This window comes from Podarcis raffonei, chromosome Z (assembly GCF_027172205.1).
Source record: "Podarcis raffonei isolate rPodRaf1 chromosome Z, rPodRaf1.pri, whole genome shotgun sequence".
NCBI lineage: Eukaryota > Metazoa > Chordata > Lepidosauria > Squamata > Lacertidae > Podarcis > Podarcis raffonei.
Genome location: NC_070621.1, coordinates 17415762 through 17435326, shown reverse-complemented (window position 1 = coordinate 17435326; position 19565 = coordinate 17415762). Strand labels below are relative to the sequence as shown.

Genomic DNA, 19565 nt, shown 5'->3' with positions numbered 1-19565 from the left:
TAACCTGAAGCGTATGTAACCTGAGGTACCACTGTACTGGGATTAGTTTGTAACACTGCATTAATTTTAATTAAATTTTAACCCATCTGACAGGATTTGCCCCAGCCACTCGGGGCGGCTTCCAGTATATACAGAAACATAATAAAACATTTAAACATTCAATACATGTATCAGATTGTAGATCCCAGTTTATACCGTGGGTCTACCTTCTGAGTAAACATGCATGGAATTTCATCGCAAATCCTTCTTCAAGCAACAGAATACAGTTTTGCCATAGGAAGCATCATCCTATTGATTTCTGTCAGCTGGCTCTAACCATGTGCTACTTAGAGGAGACCCACTGAAGCCATAGTTAGTCTCATGTGTACTTACTTCAACAGGTTTACCCTGATATGACTAATGCAACCCTGGGGTTCATTGTGGCAAATGTGTAGGATTATGACCAATATATTCCAGATATTCACCCTCATTGTGTTGCCATCTAATAAAATGAATTGGAAGCTTATGGGAAATCTGAGAGTGTTGGTTTATTCCCATTTTTCATTTTCCTCAGCCTTCAGTTCAGTTTTTCACGTGGCCCACATCAGTTTATAATTTAAAAAAAAATCCTCATGAGAATTCATCAACATTTTGCTTAGCTTTCTCCTGACACACAAAATTTTGTATGCACTTTTGCCCAATGTTCACAATTTTGCAAACCAATTTCACACAACAAAATGCATCTTGCATTTTTAAAAAACTAATATATGCATTTTTACACACACGTTCCTTAATATATACAATTTGTGGGGGGTACACCTTATTTGGTTGGAAATTTCGAGAAGTGTGGATTTTGCAAGGTTTCTGGCGTACCATTTCAGAAAGTGTTAATTGGTAGGTTTACGTTAAAAGTCCTATCCAGATTTGACTTCTGCCACTAATGTCCTTAATACAGTGACCCTCTCTTGATTAGTGTTCCAGAACCATGTTGTTGCCATCAGTGGAACTTCCCTTCTGAATAAATGTTCTTAGAATTAGAACACTGCTTTGACAATTGCTTTGAGTGGAGATTAATTATTTTATTTTAATATATATACAATGCTACATCTATAACACACACAGAGACATACACGCATTAAAAGGTTTTCTACAGAATGCATTTTTCGTCTTTCAGCGACTGATTCCTAGAATCAACCACTTTCCCTTTCTCCTCCATCCTTCAGTCTAACAACAGAAGGACAAAAGCTGAATTTCATTAGACTCAAGAGGATTCAGAGTCAATTGTGGTAGACCCACAACGTGTGCCACTTTTTAAAGCACTCTTACAAAAAAAGAAAAAGGGGCTTTAATAAGAAGAAGACATTGCCTAATTACCCCACAATCTAATTACCATGAAAACAGTCCAGAAATTTCTCCTTGATCACATCATACATTTTATTATACCAAAATTGACTCTTACACTCCGCAGGTTCCATTAGGACCTCTTTCCAGACTTCTGATGCACTTGCTCTTAATCATCACAAATAAATCTGGGGACGCTTCTGAACCGGAGCCAAGCACTTTGATGGAAGCAAAATGCGTAACTCTCCCACTGAAAGCAGCAGAACTTGATAATAGTGCTTTACACCGGGTGAGCTGTATTCATGTGCTTCATTTAATATATTTTTTTAATCAAATATTATTTTCCAACCAAGGCTGCTTTTGTTAGAAGAATACAGATCCTTCTGAGAATAAATGCAGTCGTCAATTTCTCCCAAAACAAAAGGTGCTCCAAGCCACCAATTTTCATTCTACTTCACTTTGAAACTTAGACCGATGCTGCGGTAGGTTCTGGCAAACTGATTGCAGATACGCATTACTGTCGTAGATTCAAGACAAGTGATTTTAAAAGCGAAGATGAAAAAAAGACATCCTTATAATGTACGTCAGCTGGTGCTCATGGCAGTAGGTAGGCATGCAATTTATGGGACATATGCAATCAATATATTTTGGTGCTCCTGAACCTTGTCCTCTTGCTTTATAGGAATCCCAGGACCCTCATTCCCAAATGAGAAGACAGTTGCTGGCCTTGGAAGTCATCAAAGAAGGGAGGAAGGCTCTTAACCGTTCCATTAGGAAAGAAAAAACAAGGTCCTCACCACACAGTTTTAAAATGCAATGGGCAACAGGAGGCACTGGTTGCGTTAAATTTCCAAAGATACAACTAACTTCTGATCAGAATTCAGATCTGCATCTGTTAAGCTCCCCAGGCTAACTCCTTTCTTAGAAACCAGTTCTGAGTTAACTTACACACTTTTCACAAATTACCTTGGGTGGGGCGGTCAGGAAGGTGGGGAGCTGATTCAGGGCACAGTAGAGGTAAGAAATTAAGGAAGACACTAATTCACCCACTTTGGTTATTTTAGTTTGGATTTTGCAACAAACTTATTTTTATTAAAAAAAAACCAACAACCACAACCCAATTATTATCCAACACAGGAATTCTTCCTATTAGCTGGTTGAAAAAAAACCCCTGACCAAACCAAGCAAGAATGCTTGTATAATCAACAGTAAGACAATTCTACTTAGTAATGGAAGATAAGTTCCCATATATCAAATGCTGTCCTGGCCTTTTTTGCTAGTCCACCTTTGCCAGAGCCCTTATCATTATTCTGCTGCATTCTTCGAAATGTGAAAGGCTTATTTCTGCTGAGAAGTACAGCTTCCTAAATTCAGTGCTAACGTACTCCCACGTAATTGACACAGAACTGTGCCATCATTAAAAGAACGGTGCCTTTTCTTCTGTATGAGAAAGGAATCCATACATGTTTTTCTCCCATTACTAACAGAAGGGAGAGGAGTGTTGAGCTAGTCTTTTATCCCCTGAAGCAAAACAGGACACAGTGCAAGTATATAATACTACATGAACTCTGCTCTGGCTCTAGAGTAAATTTATTTATTTATTTATTTATTTATTTATTTATTTATTTATTTCACTAAAAATAATATGAAGCAATTAAACAATGAAATTATCAATAAGGAAAATTAACGTTAATCATTTAAGAATTTCGAAAAAGATTATAACTCTTTTGAAAGTCTTAAGTTGTTAATGTTAACTATAGACTGAGAGCAAATTAATACACCAGCTTTCTAAACATCTAGGTAGGCTTGTCTAAGCAAAAAATGTTTTTAGCAGGCACCAAAAAGACTATGGTGAAGGCACCTGCCAAGTATCAAGGGGCAGGGAGTTCCAAAGTAAAGGAGCTGCTACACTAAAATATAAAGTTCTTACGGGGCCAGTTCCACTGATCAAAACAGTTAAGTGGGCACATAAGGGTTAAGCTCCCATGCATGCAGGAAAGAACAATGGTGGCCACCACGACCCCGCACCAAAAATATATGATTTCTGTAACCCTATCCCTGATCCCGCTCACGGTTGCATGTGCCTGCCATTAAGACAATGGTCTGGCTAAAGGCCTTCTCACACAGTTCTTGAATGTACATCTGAACATCAAAACTGCCCCCCACCCCAGAAAATGGTTTGCAATTGGAGGTTAATGGGGAGAATACCCTATATGTTTGAATAGAATGTTGTCGTTATCTCTGCGTCTGCCTGTTCCCTATATGGAAACATTCACTTGATGTTACCATCAGCTGATAGAGAGGCCCTAGTGTAACACTTTGCTCAGGTCTTCTCAATTTGCTACCAAGTTCAAGGTGTCCCTATTAGTATATAAAGCCCTCAGCAACATGGGACCAGTTTACCTGACAAGTGCCCACTCGACTGCTTCAGTCAGTGGAATGGCCACTGTTACAGGTGCCACACAATACCAATTCTGCATATGAATGAAATTGATATTTTGGTGTGGCAGCACACACACTTTGGAACTCCCTGCCTGTTGACATCAGGAAGGTGCCTTCACTGTTCTGTTCTTGGTGCTTACTAAAAAACATTTTTGTTTTAGGCAAAGCCTACCCAGCTATGCAGATTGTTGGCAATTATTTTAATCAGGTTTTTATTTTAATTATTTGCAAATGTTTTAAATAGTTGTTTTTAACAGTTCTTACCGATAATTTGTGTGGGTGTTTTTTAAAAAAAAATGCTTGAGGGTTGGTTGGTTGGTTGGTTGTCTTGCTTGCTTACAATCAAGCGGTATATACATTTTCTGAAATGAAACGAAATTATTCTCATGCAGAGCATGCATTGCAAAAAAGGGAGCCTGGTAAAAGGAGTTATTGATGCCTAAAGGCTCAGGGTTGGCCCAACCAATTAGGACCCATTTATTTACTGTATTATGATAAATGATAAATAAATATGAAATAAATATTTGAAGCAGTCTTTCTGGATTTCTGTTCCTAATTCTGAGGTCCCCCCAGGCACTGCAAATTTCACCTTTATATTTAAGTCTATAGGCTACAATTTCACCAATCCTCACCATGACACCATTTAGCAGATCAACATTATTATTCTGGTTTCACAGACTGGGAAGAGGGAAGCCAAACTGAGTTGCAATAGGGTGCCCACCTTGTGTAGGAAAAGCTGGGATTCGGGTCTAGATCACTAAATGTGTCATCAAGGGAAAATGCACCATGCTTTCATGATCATTATGAGTTGCCATGCTTGGAAGGTTGTTTCTGTTTTCATCCCAGTGCTATTTGAACTGAAGCTAGGTTAGAAATTAAAAATTTCCAAAAGATGAGATGGAGGGAGGTCAAGTTAGCTTCCTTCTTTGCCTATGAAAAAGGAGTTCCATCAAGAGAGTATCTGTTGTTCACAACCGGGAGACCTGCTGTCATTTGCAAGTCAATCCCCTAAACTAAAGGCACGGGAGCAATAGAGCTGGGCATTTGACTGAAGGACAGACTATAAAACCCACCAAAAATAAATACAATTAATCAATTAATCAGTCTAAAAAAGCATCTATGCAACACCCTTCAGGCTATTTTAGGATTTTAGGGCTGTGTGTAACCGTAATAAATTATAATAAATGAGTAATAGGAAGGTGGTCCTTGCAGTGATAGTTGGACATGCGGATCACACCTCTGCCAATAGGGGCCACTAGCTCAGTCTCAGGTGTCTCCTTTGTGAGATGGTTTGAAGAGTGACCTACATAGGAAGCTGCCTTATTCTGGGTGGAGTCTTTGTTCCATCTAGTTCAGAACTGTCAACACTGACTGGCAGCAGCTCTCCAGGGCTTCGGCCAGGGAGTCTTTCCCAGCCGAATCTGGAGATGTTGGGAATTGCTTGCTAAGCAGATGCTCTACTTCTAAGTTCTGACCCTTTCCCTAAAAATAAAGATTCCAGTCCTCACAGTTCTGAATTAAAGGCTGGTTTAATGAGAACACAAGAGTCCATGCAGCTCAGAACTGTCAACACTGACTGGCGGCAGCTCTCAAGATTTTTAACCAAGGGGTCTTTCACAGCCCCACCAGGAGATGCCATTGAGAATTGAGCTTGGGACCTTCTGCATGCAAAGCACATTCGCTAACACAAAGCTGCAGCCTTCTCATTACTTCACAGGGTGGTCGTTTAAATGGATGGGGACACCCACAAGAGTCATTTTGACCCCATAATAGCAGTTGTGACAGTTCCTATTCATTCAAATGGGTATACTTAAGCTAGATTATGCACAACAAATTTATACTTCTGTCAGAGCTTTCAGGAGGTCCTTGAGAGCACAATGTATCCCAGAGAAAACCTCTTGAGATCTGAAGCACATAGCTGGGTGCATAAGTCTTGTGTATCCCAAATCTAATGGGATGTTCTCCTGTTCAAACCCCATTGAAATGAAAGGGGGTTGTTCCATAGTCTTTTCATTTTTACGAGGCTCTCCAGGGCCTTGCAGAGCCAGGCAGAGGCCCGGGCCAGGTAGATAATTTACCCTGGGGATAACTGAAGTCTTATAAATTTCTTTTCTGCAAATTCTTGAATTACGCAGGAAAAATCAAGCAACTTCGCCTTATCGTGGTTTATGTTTATCACTGCTAAACCATTTAGGCGTTCTTGAGCCATTGTTGATCAAAAGAAAGACTTAATTCATTTTAATATATTGAAACTTCTCTCATTGTAGCTAGTAATGATAAGAAAATTAGAAGATTTGGAAAAACATTTTCCAAATTCAAGTTTAGTATTTGATCAGCAATTTCGTTTGGTGATGGAAGCTTTTCTCTCGCGCTGCCAGCCATGGCCCCAGGGAATCCGCCCACCACCACCACCGCCGCCGCCTTTGCGCCTCCACGTTCGCCCCAGTGCATCCCCTGCGATTGTGAATATGCTGACCGAGGCCCCCTTTGGAATCGGAGGCCCCGGCCAAGTGGCCCATATGGTGCCCCCCTCCCTCTGTCTGGGCCTGGGGCTCTCCACAGAATTTTTGGGGGGCTGTGCAGATTGATTCCAAGGGTTGCCTGTTGCGTTTTTTCCCCATATATGACATTGAAAATGGAAAACAAAGAGAGAACCTTTAGCCTCCTGGGTGCTGTCGATGCACATGCATGAGTATCGCTAAGACCAATGCAGGAAGAAGCGGAACCACATTGCTGTAAAAATGGCCAGTCTAACCAGTGTGTCCTTGCAACACATGCAGTTTATGGTGTAGTGGGGGAGCACACAAGTGCGTGCAAGCATGCTAAGGTGCCCCTGAAATTACCCTGGTAGCAGACAAATGCTTTGTGCTCATGTCCTGCTTGCAAATTTCTTATTCTGTGAACCACCCTGAGACCCCCGGGTATAGGAAGGTATATAAATTCAATAAATAATAGTAACAACAACAACAACAATGGAAGCATCTGGTTGTCCACTGTCAGAACAAGATGATACACTGGATGGGCTCACGTTAGCCTGATCCAACGGAGCTCTGCTTGCATGCTTATGTTTTACATGGATGGCTATGCTCTGTCTCCCTGGTCAGAGGCAGTGATGCTACTGAATTCCAGTCGCTGGGAACCGCAGGAGGGGAGAGTTGCTCTTGTTGTAGAATCCTGCTTGTGGGTTTCCCATTACTGGCATCTGTGAGAACAGGATGCTGGATCGGCTAGGCCCCCTTTGGCCTGATCCAGCACTCACAATAATGATGATAATATCTTATTACTAGTCATAAACCACGTCTAGCTCTTCTAGCTAAGGCCCTTAAAATTCTTAACTTTATTACAAATGGCAACAATAATATTTTAGGCAGCTAAAATTAAGGACAGTTCAGACTCATCCTTCCTATGCCTGGGTATACTTGCAAAGGTGAACTGTGAGCATGTTCTCCAGGGGGAAGCTTCACTTTCTGGGAGGCCTTGGGAACCATCAGCATTAGAACAAAGTCCTTTAGGAATCAAGTTGTCAGGACTTGGACCCTCACCCATGAACCATTAGGGGCAGAGTTTTGCATTCAGGACCAAAGTTGTGCCTATATAGTTGGTGATGATTTCAGCCCCAAGGCTCTTGAGAACTCATCAATAAATTATGGTCCAGGCAACTCAACTACCCATTGGTATTCATGGCAAAACTAAGCAGTCTTTTTACCACCACCACCACCACCACTCCTGCGCTAATCTATCCCATCTGCCTTGTAGGAAGCTTTCTGATGACATTTTATATATGCTTAAGTATTCTCACCCTTAACATTTTTGTAGGGAATGTCATCTGCCTTTTTCTTTTGGCAGGAGCAGAGATGCGTTTGGTTTCTGATACTGTTGAAATGTGTTGAATTTACATCATTTGTTTCTGCATTATGTTGTATTTGCTCTGTGTTGTATTTGTGTACATCTGTTTATTCTTGCCTTGGGAGTCTTTTTGGCTGAAAAGCAGCATATAAATTTTATGTTTCTTGTAAGCCTCCTTTTGAAGAAAATGTATCCTGAAAGAAGGGAGATGGAGAAGGAGAAGGAGAAGGAATCTTCTTGGATGTGTGGCTGTTGTCATGATGTCACATTTCACAATGCTTATAATAGTTTCCATGGCGTTTGCTCATGCACAAACATATTTCAGAGCATAGATGAACTGCAAAAACCCCTCTCCATGGCTTTAAGATGTCTGTTTGCCAAACAAAACCCCCACCTCTTCCCCCAGTTTCCAAGGCCTGGGGGGAGGAGGGGAATCTATTGCTAACCACTGGAACTACTGGTCATTGAAATAGCAGGGATGTAAGATCAGGCCAATGTCCCATCTAGTCCAGCATCATGTTCTCACAGTGGCCAACCAGATGCCCTTGGAAACAGCAACTCTCCCCTTCTGCAGTTTCCTGCAACTGGTATTCAGAAGCATTGCTGCCTCTGACCCTGGAGCTAACATATAGAACCTAAGCACCTAAAAAGAGACCCCCAAAAGGGGCCATCTAGTCCAGCATCCTGTTCTCACAGTGGCCAACCAGATTAATGCAAAGGGACTACATGCTAGGCACTGTGCAGGAAAGGATACTGGTCCTATAAACCCAGACTCAGAGTGTGTGATTATGAAAAGATACAAGAAAGACAGAGAGAGAGAGAGAGAGAGAGAGAGAGAGAGAGGAGCACAATCCTGCAGAAAAAAATACAAAGTGCAAGGCCCAATGGAAGGAACAGGGCCCAATTGGATACCAATTTCAACAGCGCTTTTGCTTCCACTAAGGAAGATGTGGAAGGAACCTATGCACACCTTACTTTATAGTGGATTTGGGATGGCTGTTGCACATAAGTTCAACACAGCATCCACACAATGCTGTTCTCATCAAAACACCACCTGTTATCATTTCACCAATTAATCTGGATATGCCATTTTTTGTGGAAAACCCAATAAATTATAAACAATAAAACTATGGGAAAATTTAGATGAAATAAGAAAGGGGGGAATATAAAGGATGGTGTTTTGATGAGGATCACTCTGTGTGATCACTGTGAAATGCTTTACAACGGGCATGATCAGGCCCCAAATCTGCCATAAACGGCACCATTTGGATCATGTCTACTCATAAGTCAAGTCCTCTTGAATTCAGTGGGGCTGACTCCCAAGAAGGTGGGCTTTATGAGGAGCTGCGAGCAAAGCTGCCAGGGTGTGAAAGCTTGTGGATTCCTCCAGGCCTGGCTGGCATTTCCTACCCATTTCACAGATGTTGGATGAGTCCGGACATCCTATCGTCACAGATTCTTTAGTACACCCCCCTCAAAAAGAAAGTCTGAGGACATCTCCTCTTCTTTCCTCTTCCCCCCTTCATCTAAAAAGCGCTCACCTTCCCGAAGGGCGCCTCCTCCTTCGCTCCCGCTGCTGCCCCCAGAGGGGTCCGGCCCCCCCTTGCCGCTCTCCCTCGCCTCTGCGCCGGATTCCTTGGCTGCCCCATTCATGCCGGCGGCAACTTCCTCCAAATCCAGGAGGTGGCTGACGCTGAAGTTTTTCCGAGCCTGGGGGTTGTCCGGAGGGTCCAAAATCCGCACCGGGTTTGGGGCAAATTGCTTATCCATGCCGAAGGCTGCCACAGCGTCCATCGCGGAGGTGGGGGGCTCCAGGGCGCCTGCTGACCCCCCACCCACCCCGGCTCACCAGCGCCCAGCGCCCAGAAACCCAGGAGACTGCGAGCGATCCGGCTCTCCTTGCCTTTCCCCCCTCTTACTCCCCTCCCCAAAAAAAAAAGTTCTGATGACCCCCGCTACACCCCCGATTTGCTCTTCCTGGCTGTGGTTTCCCAGGGAAAAGAGATGGGAAGATCTCGGTCTGCCTCGTGTCGACGTCTAAGAGAGGGGAAACAGGGCGAGGGAGCGCGCCCCCAATTTCCCCTTGCTCAGCCTAGCCCACAAAACTTTCTCTGGCTTCTTCTCCAGCCGCTCAGAGACCAAAGTTGGTGGTTTCTTTTTCTTTCTTTCGCACGACTCCCCTGGCTCTGAAATTGACAAGAGGTTGGCCCTCCTTTGCTGAAACTGACGAAGCCTTCCTCCCCTCCCTTCTCCTGAAATTGACTCAAGAGGAGCTGCCCCCTCCCCTCCCTCTTCTGAAATCGACAAAAAAGTTTGCTTTTAACAGACAGACATACAGACAACCACACACACCCCTCCTGCTCCTTATTTTTCTGTTTTTCGGTTAGTCATCTCCCCTGCCTTTTTTTCTACAAGTTCGTTTGCGGGGGGAGCGTGTTTGGAAAAAGGACAGCTTTAAACGGGAAAATAATTTGCCTACCTGAAGTCCCCACCTCCACCCCAAATAGAATCATAAAGTTGGAAGGAACCCTGAGGGTTATGTAATCCAATGCCCTGCAGAGCAGGAATAGGCAGCTGTCCCTTACAGGGACTGGCATTATCAACCCCATGTTCTAACCAACCGAGCTATCTAGGCTGGTAGATTCTTAACTCCTAATTGGGGGAAGAGCGGTGGGTCAATGGTAAAGGTAAAGGGACCCCTGACCATTAGGTCCAGTCGTGGCCGACTCTGGGGTTGTGGCGCTCATCTCGCTTTACCGGCCGAGGGAGCCAGCGTACAGCTTCCGGGTCATGTGGCCAGCATGACTAAGCCACTTCTGGCGAACCAGAGCAGCACACGGAAACGCCGTTTACCTTCCCGCCGGAGCGGTACCTATTTATCTACTTGCACTTTGACGTGCTTTCGAACTGCTAGGTTGGCAGGAGCAGGGTCCGAGCAACGGTAGCTCACCGCGTCACGGGGATTTGAACCTTCTGATCAGCAAGTCCTAGGCTCAGTGGTTTAACCCACAGCACCATCCACTGTCAATGGTAGAGCACCTGATTTGCTTGCCAAAGTTTCTGTGTTCAATCATCAATGGCAATGTCAGCTAGGACTGGGATACATTCCATACCTGAAACCCTGGATACTTCTTGCCAGTCGCTGTAGACAATACTGGGCATGGTGGACCAATGGTCTGAGTCACCAGAAAGCAGCTTCTTGGGTTCCTATGACTAGGTTCAGTTATCAGTGACATGTGGGGGGGGGCTTTATTTATTTATTTATTCCCCCTCCCATCTAAACTGTCACCATTCACCTCTATGGAGAGAAATTAATTGTTGTTGTTGTGGGGAAGGTCTTCCATCCAGGTGCTGGGCAGCCTGGCTTATCACTCTCAGGGATCATGGCAGGGTTTTCTGTCCGAAGCATGTTTTTCTGCTGAACAAAGAAACCCACTGCATTCTCCCTGCTTCTGTGGGTTTGCGTCCCCTCTTATCCTGCTTGGAAGCTTCCCTTGGAGAACAGGATGCTGGGCTAGATGGGCCATTGGCCTGATCCAGCAGGCTCTTCTTCTGTTCTTCTGAACAGAAGTGAGGTTGCCCATTCCTGGTCAGAACTTCTGTTGCTTGCTACCAAGAGTTCCACATAACAGATCTGCAGAACAGATGAAAGGAAAGAAGCCGTTAAGTCACAAACATAAACATTATAGTGGATCCTTGGAAGCTCCTCTAAGAAGAAGTGTTTTCCATCAGGGCCTGATTGGCTGGTCCAAGCCTTGGATTTCACTTTGTCCCGTGACTTTGTTGCTGTTTTTTAAACCCAGTGGGGTTTTTTAAGGAAGCAAGTAACCAAACCCACAGCACAGGATTGCAGTGACGAGAGGGATTTGTTCAGCCTCTGACTTCCAGACTTACTGGCTGGGATTCTTTCCAACTACAGAACCAACATATTATATTTTCATTGGCAGTTTCTGGAACACATGAATTGGATCCAAAATGTTAAATGAAAGGCTCCTGTCCATAACAAAAATGACAACGGATTTGCCCTGTGATGTCAATTTTCCTACAATGCTATATTTTAAAAACTTATCGGAGTTGCACCCTCTTCTCCTTTCTCCTGGTTACCCTTTGAAAGAACTTGAAGAACCCAGAACTGTTAAAAAAACAAAGATCTGCTTTGGTCATGTTCGCTTATTTCAGTGACAGGCTTCGCAAACATTCTGTTTTGACAGGAATCTATGGACCCAGCCGAGATCAGAAACTTTAGGGGAAGTTGATCAGTAAGTGATGGCTGGCCTGACTCCCAATTTGCTTATTGGGTGAAACACTCCTCTTATCCGGCTACCATGAATGGATTTGGAAGGGCTGAAACCAAAAGGTTTGCTCTGCATCAAAGCTCTGGATATTCATGGCAACTGTTGCATTTTCAGTGCATGGGCTTAGCCCAACTCCCTACTGTTTATGGTGGAATATAAAAAAACACTATGAAAATGCTTTTTTAAAAAGCGTTTTGAAAAAATATTGAATTTGCCACAAGCTCACCATCACCATCTAGTGTCACATTTGTATAATGCACTTTAAAAGCACTTAAAACGTTATATTTGCAGCTGTATAGCTGAGTCCTATGTCTGTGATGTTCAGTCAGAGAAGTGATAATCTCTTTCCTGATTAACCATGGATTAACCAGATTAACCAACTATTTGAGAGTCAGCATGACATGGTAGGTAGAGCATTGGACCAGGACCTGGGAGTCCAGGGTTCAAATCTTCACTCAGCCATGAACCTCACTAGCTGTTCTTAGGCTAGTTACTCACTCCCAGCCTAACCTACCTCAAAGGGTTGTTGTTGTGGGGATTAAATGAGGAGAGGGAGAACCATGCCTGCCACCATTAGCTTCCCGGAGGGGAAAGGTGGGATAATAAATTAAACAGCCTAAGGATAACAGCATGAAATTTTGCCATGCTGAGCATTATTTTCAAGGAAGTAGGCTGAGGCAAGATAGAAGTCTTCTCTCTAGTCATACACTTGTTTACTTACTTATTTTATTTATTTTAAATATTTGTTTTAAATTAATAAATAATAATAAATATTCTTCGACTGTACTGTTTAACTTTACTCAGTACCCTGGTAGTTCCCCCACTCTCAGAAGCCCGTGGGGTGGGGTGGCCCATGAGAGGGTCTTCTCTGTGGTGGCCCCTGAACTACGGAACTCCCTTCCAGAACTGGCACCTTCATTACACAGCTTACGGTGAATGCTGAAGATGCACCTCTTTATTCCAGCTTTTGAAAATGGAGGCGTATGTGTTTAGGGCCCACAGAGTGTTCAAGTCCCTCCCCCCCACACACACATGGCCAAGAAGCTCACTGGATGACCTTGGGGCCCAGTCACTGCCTCTCAGCCTGATCTAACTTACAGGGGTTTTGTGGGAATTAAATGAGGGGGGAGAACTATGGACGCCACCTTGAGCTCCTAGGAGAAAAAGGTGGGATTTAAATGCAGTGGATAAATAATAATGAATATTCCTGTGACTGTAATCTGCTTTAACTGTTTTTAATTCTGAACTTGAAATCGTTGTAACCTGCTCTGGGAGCTGCTGATGAAGAGTAAGTCTCTCTCTTTCTCTTTGGCGATCACTCGTAGCTGAGTAAGATTCCCTTCCTTGAACACGGTTTTAATAATGAGTCCGTAAGTGACTGTGGAGGCCAATTCTGGATTCACACGTCCTTCCACAGTGGGGATGTTGGTTTCCAGGTGGGATTTGATCACGGTGAGGATTTGCCAAGCGTGCCTTCCTCTTAGCGCGTTTCTCCCTTGCGTCCTGAGTTAACCCGTACTTATGTTAGAATCCAGTACTAAGAATTTGTCAAAAATGTATAATCTGCTGCTGAAATGGAACACACAAGATGAAATGGTTAAATCAACTATGATTAAATGGGCTCAGGACATTGGTCATAACATTATGTTTGCTGACTGGGAAAAGTTGTGGACCACCGGGCTGAAGTTTACGGCGTGTAACGCCTTAAGGGAAAATATAATGAAAATGATTTATAGGTGGTACATAACCCCAGTCAAGCTTGCAAAAATTTACCATTTGCCTGATAATAAATGTTGGAAATGTAAAGAAAAGGAAGGTACTTTTTTTCACCTCTGGTGGACGTGCCCGAAGATTAAGGCATTCTGGGAAATGATTTACAATGAACTGAAAAAGGTATTTAAATATACTTTCACCAAGAAACCAGAGGCCTTTCTCTTGGGTATTGTCGGCCAGGGGGTGTTAAAGACAGATACAACCTTTTTTATGTATGCTACAACAGCAGCTAGAATACTCATTGCAAAGTACTGGAAGACACAGGATCTACCCACACTGGAAGAATGGCAGATGAAGGTGATGGACTATATGAACTTGGCGGAGATGACGAGCAGAATCCGAGACCAGGGAAGAGAAGCGGCGGAAGAAGAATGGAAAAAGTTTAAGGAGTATTTAAAGAAACATTATAAAATTGGTGACAGTTAGAATGATGTTGGATTAAAATAAATGGTTACTATCAGTAAGGGTTATGATAAAGAGAATAAGGGTGAATATTATAAATTTATAATAAAATAAGGCAAGATTTCGCTGAATAACTGTAAGAATTTGGAATACAGAAACGGGAAGTAAGGGGAGGTCGAGGAAGTAAGGTTTACAAATTGGGTTATGAAATGGTACTTGTTTTTATGTTTTATTATTGTCTGATGTTTGTTTATGTATGTTTTGTTTTTGTTATATTAAAAATTGTTCAATAAAAATATTATTAAAAAAAAAAAGTTAACCCGTACTTAACCCGAGGTACCACTGTACAGGCATGTCCAACAGGTAGATCATGAACTACCGGTAGATCACTGGACATCTCTGTGGTAGATCACGGTAGATCTCTCTCCCCTGCCCCCAGAAAAAGCTTTTGCTCCTCCCAAAAAAAGCTCAACAATTTTGCCTGTCAATAACAATGGGTAGATCACAGCCAGTATTTTTATAATGGGAGTAGATCACCGTCTCCACAATCTCCGTATTAGTTTGTGATTGATTGATTTTAAAGAAAAACCCTCATGAAAATCCGCCTGCATTTTCATGTACATTTATTCTAATATGCACAATTTTGCATGCATTTAAATGAACATGTGCATTTTTATACACACTTTACCTGAGTATATGCATCTCTCTCACACACACCCTTTAATCAACTAGAGAAGAGTGTTGCAAATTTCGGGAAAGTGTGAATTTTTGAAGGCTGGCTGAGTTTTGATCCATGCTTGGGAGTTGTAAACAAGGTAGGTGACAGTCCCAAATTCCTCCCTCATCCCATCCCTACTGGTGGGGTAAGGACTTATGGCCACAGGACAGGGGTACCAAAGACTCCAGGGCTGACCTTTTACCTCCTCCCCGTCTTTTTAATTGGCTGAGTCTAGCCCTAGAGGCCGCCTCTTAACTGGGTAACATCTTGCTGTGATTACTGCCTTTGAGAGCCTGGGGGCATCGTCAAGCTGCATCAGACAGGGTTAGAGGGGTGGAGAAGGGATCTGGAGGGAAAGGGGGGGTGCCTTTAATGATTCAAGGCTGTCTTCCTGCTCATTTAACTGGGGTTGGGACGACCCTACAGTTATCCTTTATTATAACCCATTCTTGAACCCACTGAAATCTGTTTCTCTTCCAGGAAAGTTGAGGAGGGAGTGTGGGGCTTGCCTCTCAGGGTGTGAAATTATTATACAGAGAGAATAATCAGTGGTGAAACCCCCTAACCCGCTCAGGATCCCCTCAGGATCTCCTCCACTCTGGTGATTGCTGGTATTTCTAAGGTGAAATATGACCTTTTATGATCAAAGAGGATCGGCTTTCCAAAGGATGTGGAGGAAAAGGGGAGTGAGAGAACGAAGGTTGTGGAGAGGGGCAGTTTTCTTTCTCCCCAGTCCTAGCGGTCTGATAAAGTTTCTTTAGACACGCCAAGATTTATAGTGCGTTCAGCAGGGGTCCTTCAAATTACCCTGCAACTCTTTGCACATTTCAGAAAGGGGAATCAGAACAGTAAGTCACTGAGAAATTAACTGGCTTTTCAATAATGTCCCATGTTGCTTTCTCTCTCTCTCATATATATATTCATTCTAGTACTTAAGAGAGACCTAGAGGATTACACAATTTATATAGGATTAAATACATTTATTTTAAAGGAGACATATAATGCCATTTTAAGAGATCCCAGTTGCCAGGCCTGTTGATTTTAGCAGCTGCTTGTTTTCAATTATGGAAAGTGATATACTCCTTTTTAAAACTAGAATGCTTAGATTTATTCGATCATCAGGATGATTAATTGATTAAAAGTAGAATGTACAGATTATAACACAGAAAGAGAATGAATGTGGGCTTAACGACAAGCCTAAATGTGATATTTCTTAATTTTTCTTGGATCATATTCCACCTTTCCTCAAGGTTGCACATGCAATTCCCTGCCATTTTATTCTCACAAAATGATCCTGAAAGGTTGGGTAGGCTGAGAGAGTAACTGGCCCAAAGTCACCCGGTAAGGTTCCTGGCACAGGGAGGAGTTTATTTATTACATTTTATTTATTAAAATAATACCCTGTCCTTCCTTCCAATGGAGCCCAAGGATCTGCACTAGGTCACCATTGTCCTGGCCCAAGACTCTAACCCAGAAGACACCCCCCTTTCCCCTCTCACAGCTACAATACCCAGAGTGGTTCAACAATCAATCCCTCTTCCCAGGGAACTCTGGGAATCATAGTTCTGAGAGTAGGAAAAAGGGGTCTCCTAACATCACTCAACACTTCAAACAAACTACAATTCCCATAATTCTTGGGGGGAAGCCATGACTGTTTAAAGTGGCATGATACTGCTTTAAATGTATAGTACAGATGAGGCCCAAGCAAAATGATGTGTGAGCAATCCATAAATACCAGCAATCACCAGAGCAGAGGAAGCGAGATCCTGTGGCAGATTCAGCGTTGACTATTCTCTCCATATAATAAATAGTGCGCTTTGATTGCATCTATGACCTCTTGCAGAACATGCCTGCAAAGAAACACCAGTCTTTGGGGGGCGGGCAATCATTTTCCTGCTCAAGAAAAGTCAGTCCATCAATGTCCATCAATTTCAACAGGTCTATTCTTGAGTTCTTGTTTGGCAGAACCCTAAGACAAGGTAGCCTGTGGTGCTCTAACTGTTTGATGAAGTCAGAATAGAGTGGTACTATTACTTCCCTTAATCTGGACACTATACATTTCTTAATGCAGCCTAAAAGAGCATTAGCTTTTTTTGCTGCTGCATCACACTATTAACTCTTGTTAAGCTTTTGGTCTACTAAGACCCCTTGATCCTTTTCACATATATTACTGGCAAGCCACGTATCCCCCATCTCATATTTGTTTATCTTGTTCTTCCTGCCTAAGTGCAGAACCTTACATTTATCCCTGTTGGTTATTCATTTTGTTAGTTTGGGGCCCAGTTTTCCAATCTGCAAATGTCATATTGAATCCCAGTTCTGTCTTCTTCAGCATCAAGAACCTTCTGAGAGTAAGAGCCATTCAACAGTGGAACAGACTCCCACAGGAGGTAATGGACTCTCCTTCCTTGGAGGTTTTTAAGCAGAGGTTGGATAGATATCTGTCACAGATGGTCCAGTTGAGAGTCCTGCAGTTGGGGTGGATGATTCTTGCTGTCCCTTCCAACTCTACAGTTCCATGATTCTATTATTTTATTATCTTCTCTGCATTTTCATGAACACTTCAGTTCTGGTTTCCTGGTGGGGCCACTGTCTTTTTCTTCTCTCAAGAAGTGTAACCTTGGTTTCCTTTCTTTGACTTTGTCTCTCCCACTTGGTGTCCGTCCCGTCTCCCCCCGCCACTCCATCAGTCTTGAGCCAGTTGAACTTTTGACTTTTTCTGTTTCATTTTCTGGAGGTTCTCCCTTTACGGGCAATGATCCAGGAGGTCAAACCAATAAATTTGCTTTATTTACACTAGGAGTAAAGCGAAGCCATTAATAAGACGGGTGACTCCTTTTCCTTTTCCAACTGTTTTGAGAACAATGAGGATGTGGAGAAGACTGGAGATCACTGCCCTCGTGTGAAACCATAATATCATACACTTCTGGAGAGGAAAAAATAAAATAGATTTTGTTCCTGTCCTGGGCTGACTTCTTTGAAATCCAGAACTAGGGGTCACACTGTGACCTTGCATGGATTTTACTAAATCCTTGAGGGTTTAAATGGAGAGAAAAGGAAATGAAACAACAGTAGCAGCAACAACAGGATGCATTGAAAGTTAGTTCTACTGAGAGTGAGTTATCTCCATTGCTTTCAATGGGCTTCCTCCAATGTTAGTCCTCCCCAGAACAGATCCAGTGAAATTCATGGGCATGACTCATTTAGGTGTGTTAATTGAATTGGGTCTGCTCTGAGTGCAATTTAGTTGAGTACAACCCAACAGGTCAAAGACCCATAATATTCTGCTAGCATTAATCTATCACTAGTTGACAGAGGCTTTGTTTTGATTTATTAACATCTTTCGCTCTCTCTCTCTTTTTCCAAGCAAAAGTAGATAATTGTTCCTTCCTTCCACTTTCAAAGAAAGCAAAAGCAGCAAACCTCCTTGAACCCTATTTCTGCTCACAGGGCACCCCACAGTGCTGCAGTAGCCCAAACATCAAAAAAGGAAATGTTACATTTTCTCAGCAGGGCATAGTTTTTGCCTCATGCCTCGTTTTGATCTCCTGCTCTGGCTGAATTACTTTCTCCTGTTGCTTTGAAGCACTGTAACCAGACGAAGTGGGGCAGCCCTTTCAAACAGGGATTCACATCTTAAATCCCGAGGAACACACTGGTTATATGGAGGGCATTGGTCTAGCCCAAGGCTTTTATTCTTCTGCTGGATCAAACCAAGATATCCATTTAGTCATTAAAAACATCAGAAGAGCCTGGCTGCTGGATCAGCCAAAGCAGGCCCATCTAGCCCAGCCTCCTATCCTCACAGTGGCCAACCAGATGCCTGTTGTGTGAATCCCACAAACAGGATTTGAGCACAACAGCCCTCTCCCCTCCAGTGGTTTCCAGCAACTGGTATTCAGAAACTGCCTTTGACCATGGAGGCAGGACATAGCTATCACAGCTATTAGCCATTGATAAGTGGTGGTTGGGATGCAGGTGGCGCTGTGGGTTAAACCACAGAGCCTAGGACTTGCCGATCAGAAGGTTGGCAGTTCGAATCCCCGCGACGGGATGAGCTCCCGTTCCTCGGTCCTGCCCACCTAGCACTTCGGAAGCACGTCAAAGTGCAAGTAGATAAATAGGTACTGCTCCGGTGGGAAGGTAAACGGCGTTTCCGTGTGCTGGTCTGGTTCGCCAGAAGCGGCTTAGTCCTGCTGGCCACATGACCCGGAAGCTGTACACCGGCTCCCTCGGCCAATAAAGCGAGATGAGCGCCGCAACCCCAGAGTCGGCCACGACTAGATCTAATGGTCAGGGATCCCTTTACTTTTTAAGTGGTGGTTAGATCCCACCTGGTCTTTATTGTTTCTTAAAAATATATGTTTTCATTAAAGATTTCTTACTTTACCAAAATACATGCACTGTCTCTTTTTTGTGCTTTCTACAGATCAGTTTCATTTGTTGTGAGATATTAGTGTTGCATACAGTGTTAGGTTAGGAAGAAAAGAGGGGGAAAGAGGAATAGTGAGTGGGGTGGGGTGGCAATGCTTCTGTTCTTCTACTTAGTGTATGTGTGGGATTTTGTGTCAGCGTCACTTGTGTGGGTTCTCTTACTATTCGCTTGTTGTGTTACCTTGGTGGTGAGAGAGGTTGGTTGACTTTGCTTGGCTGTAGTGAAATTTGTTTTTGTGTGTGAGTGGTGTGTGTGTGTGTGTGTGTGTGTTTGAATCAGGTTAGCCAGATTGATTCGTATGCTGTCAGCGGATTCTTGTTGTCTTGTTTGGTTG

The 19565-nt window shown here is 43.2% G+C and overlaps 1 protein-coding gene across 3 annotated transcripts in view; it reads right to left on the bottom strand.

Annotated features, from left to right (window-relative positions):
• The window catches only part of PRRX2 (paired related homeobox 2), a 58030-nt gene extending 48555 nt beyond the window's left edge, over nt 1–9475 (bottom strand). For all 3 annotated transcript variants that reach the window (XM_053374538.1, XM_053374540.1, XM_053374541.1), the window contains exon 1: nt 9150–9475. In XM_053374538.1, coding sequence (XP_053230513.1) covers nt 9150–9402 — 253 coding nt within the window. In that variant the 5' untranslated portion in view covers nt 9403–9475. The remainder of the gene's footprint in view (nt 1–9149) is intronic.
• Nucleotides 9476–19565: the final 10090 nt, after the last annotated feature.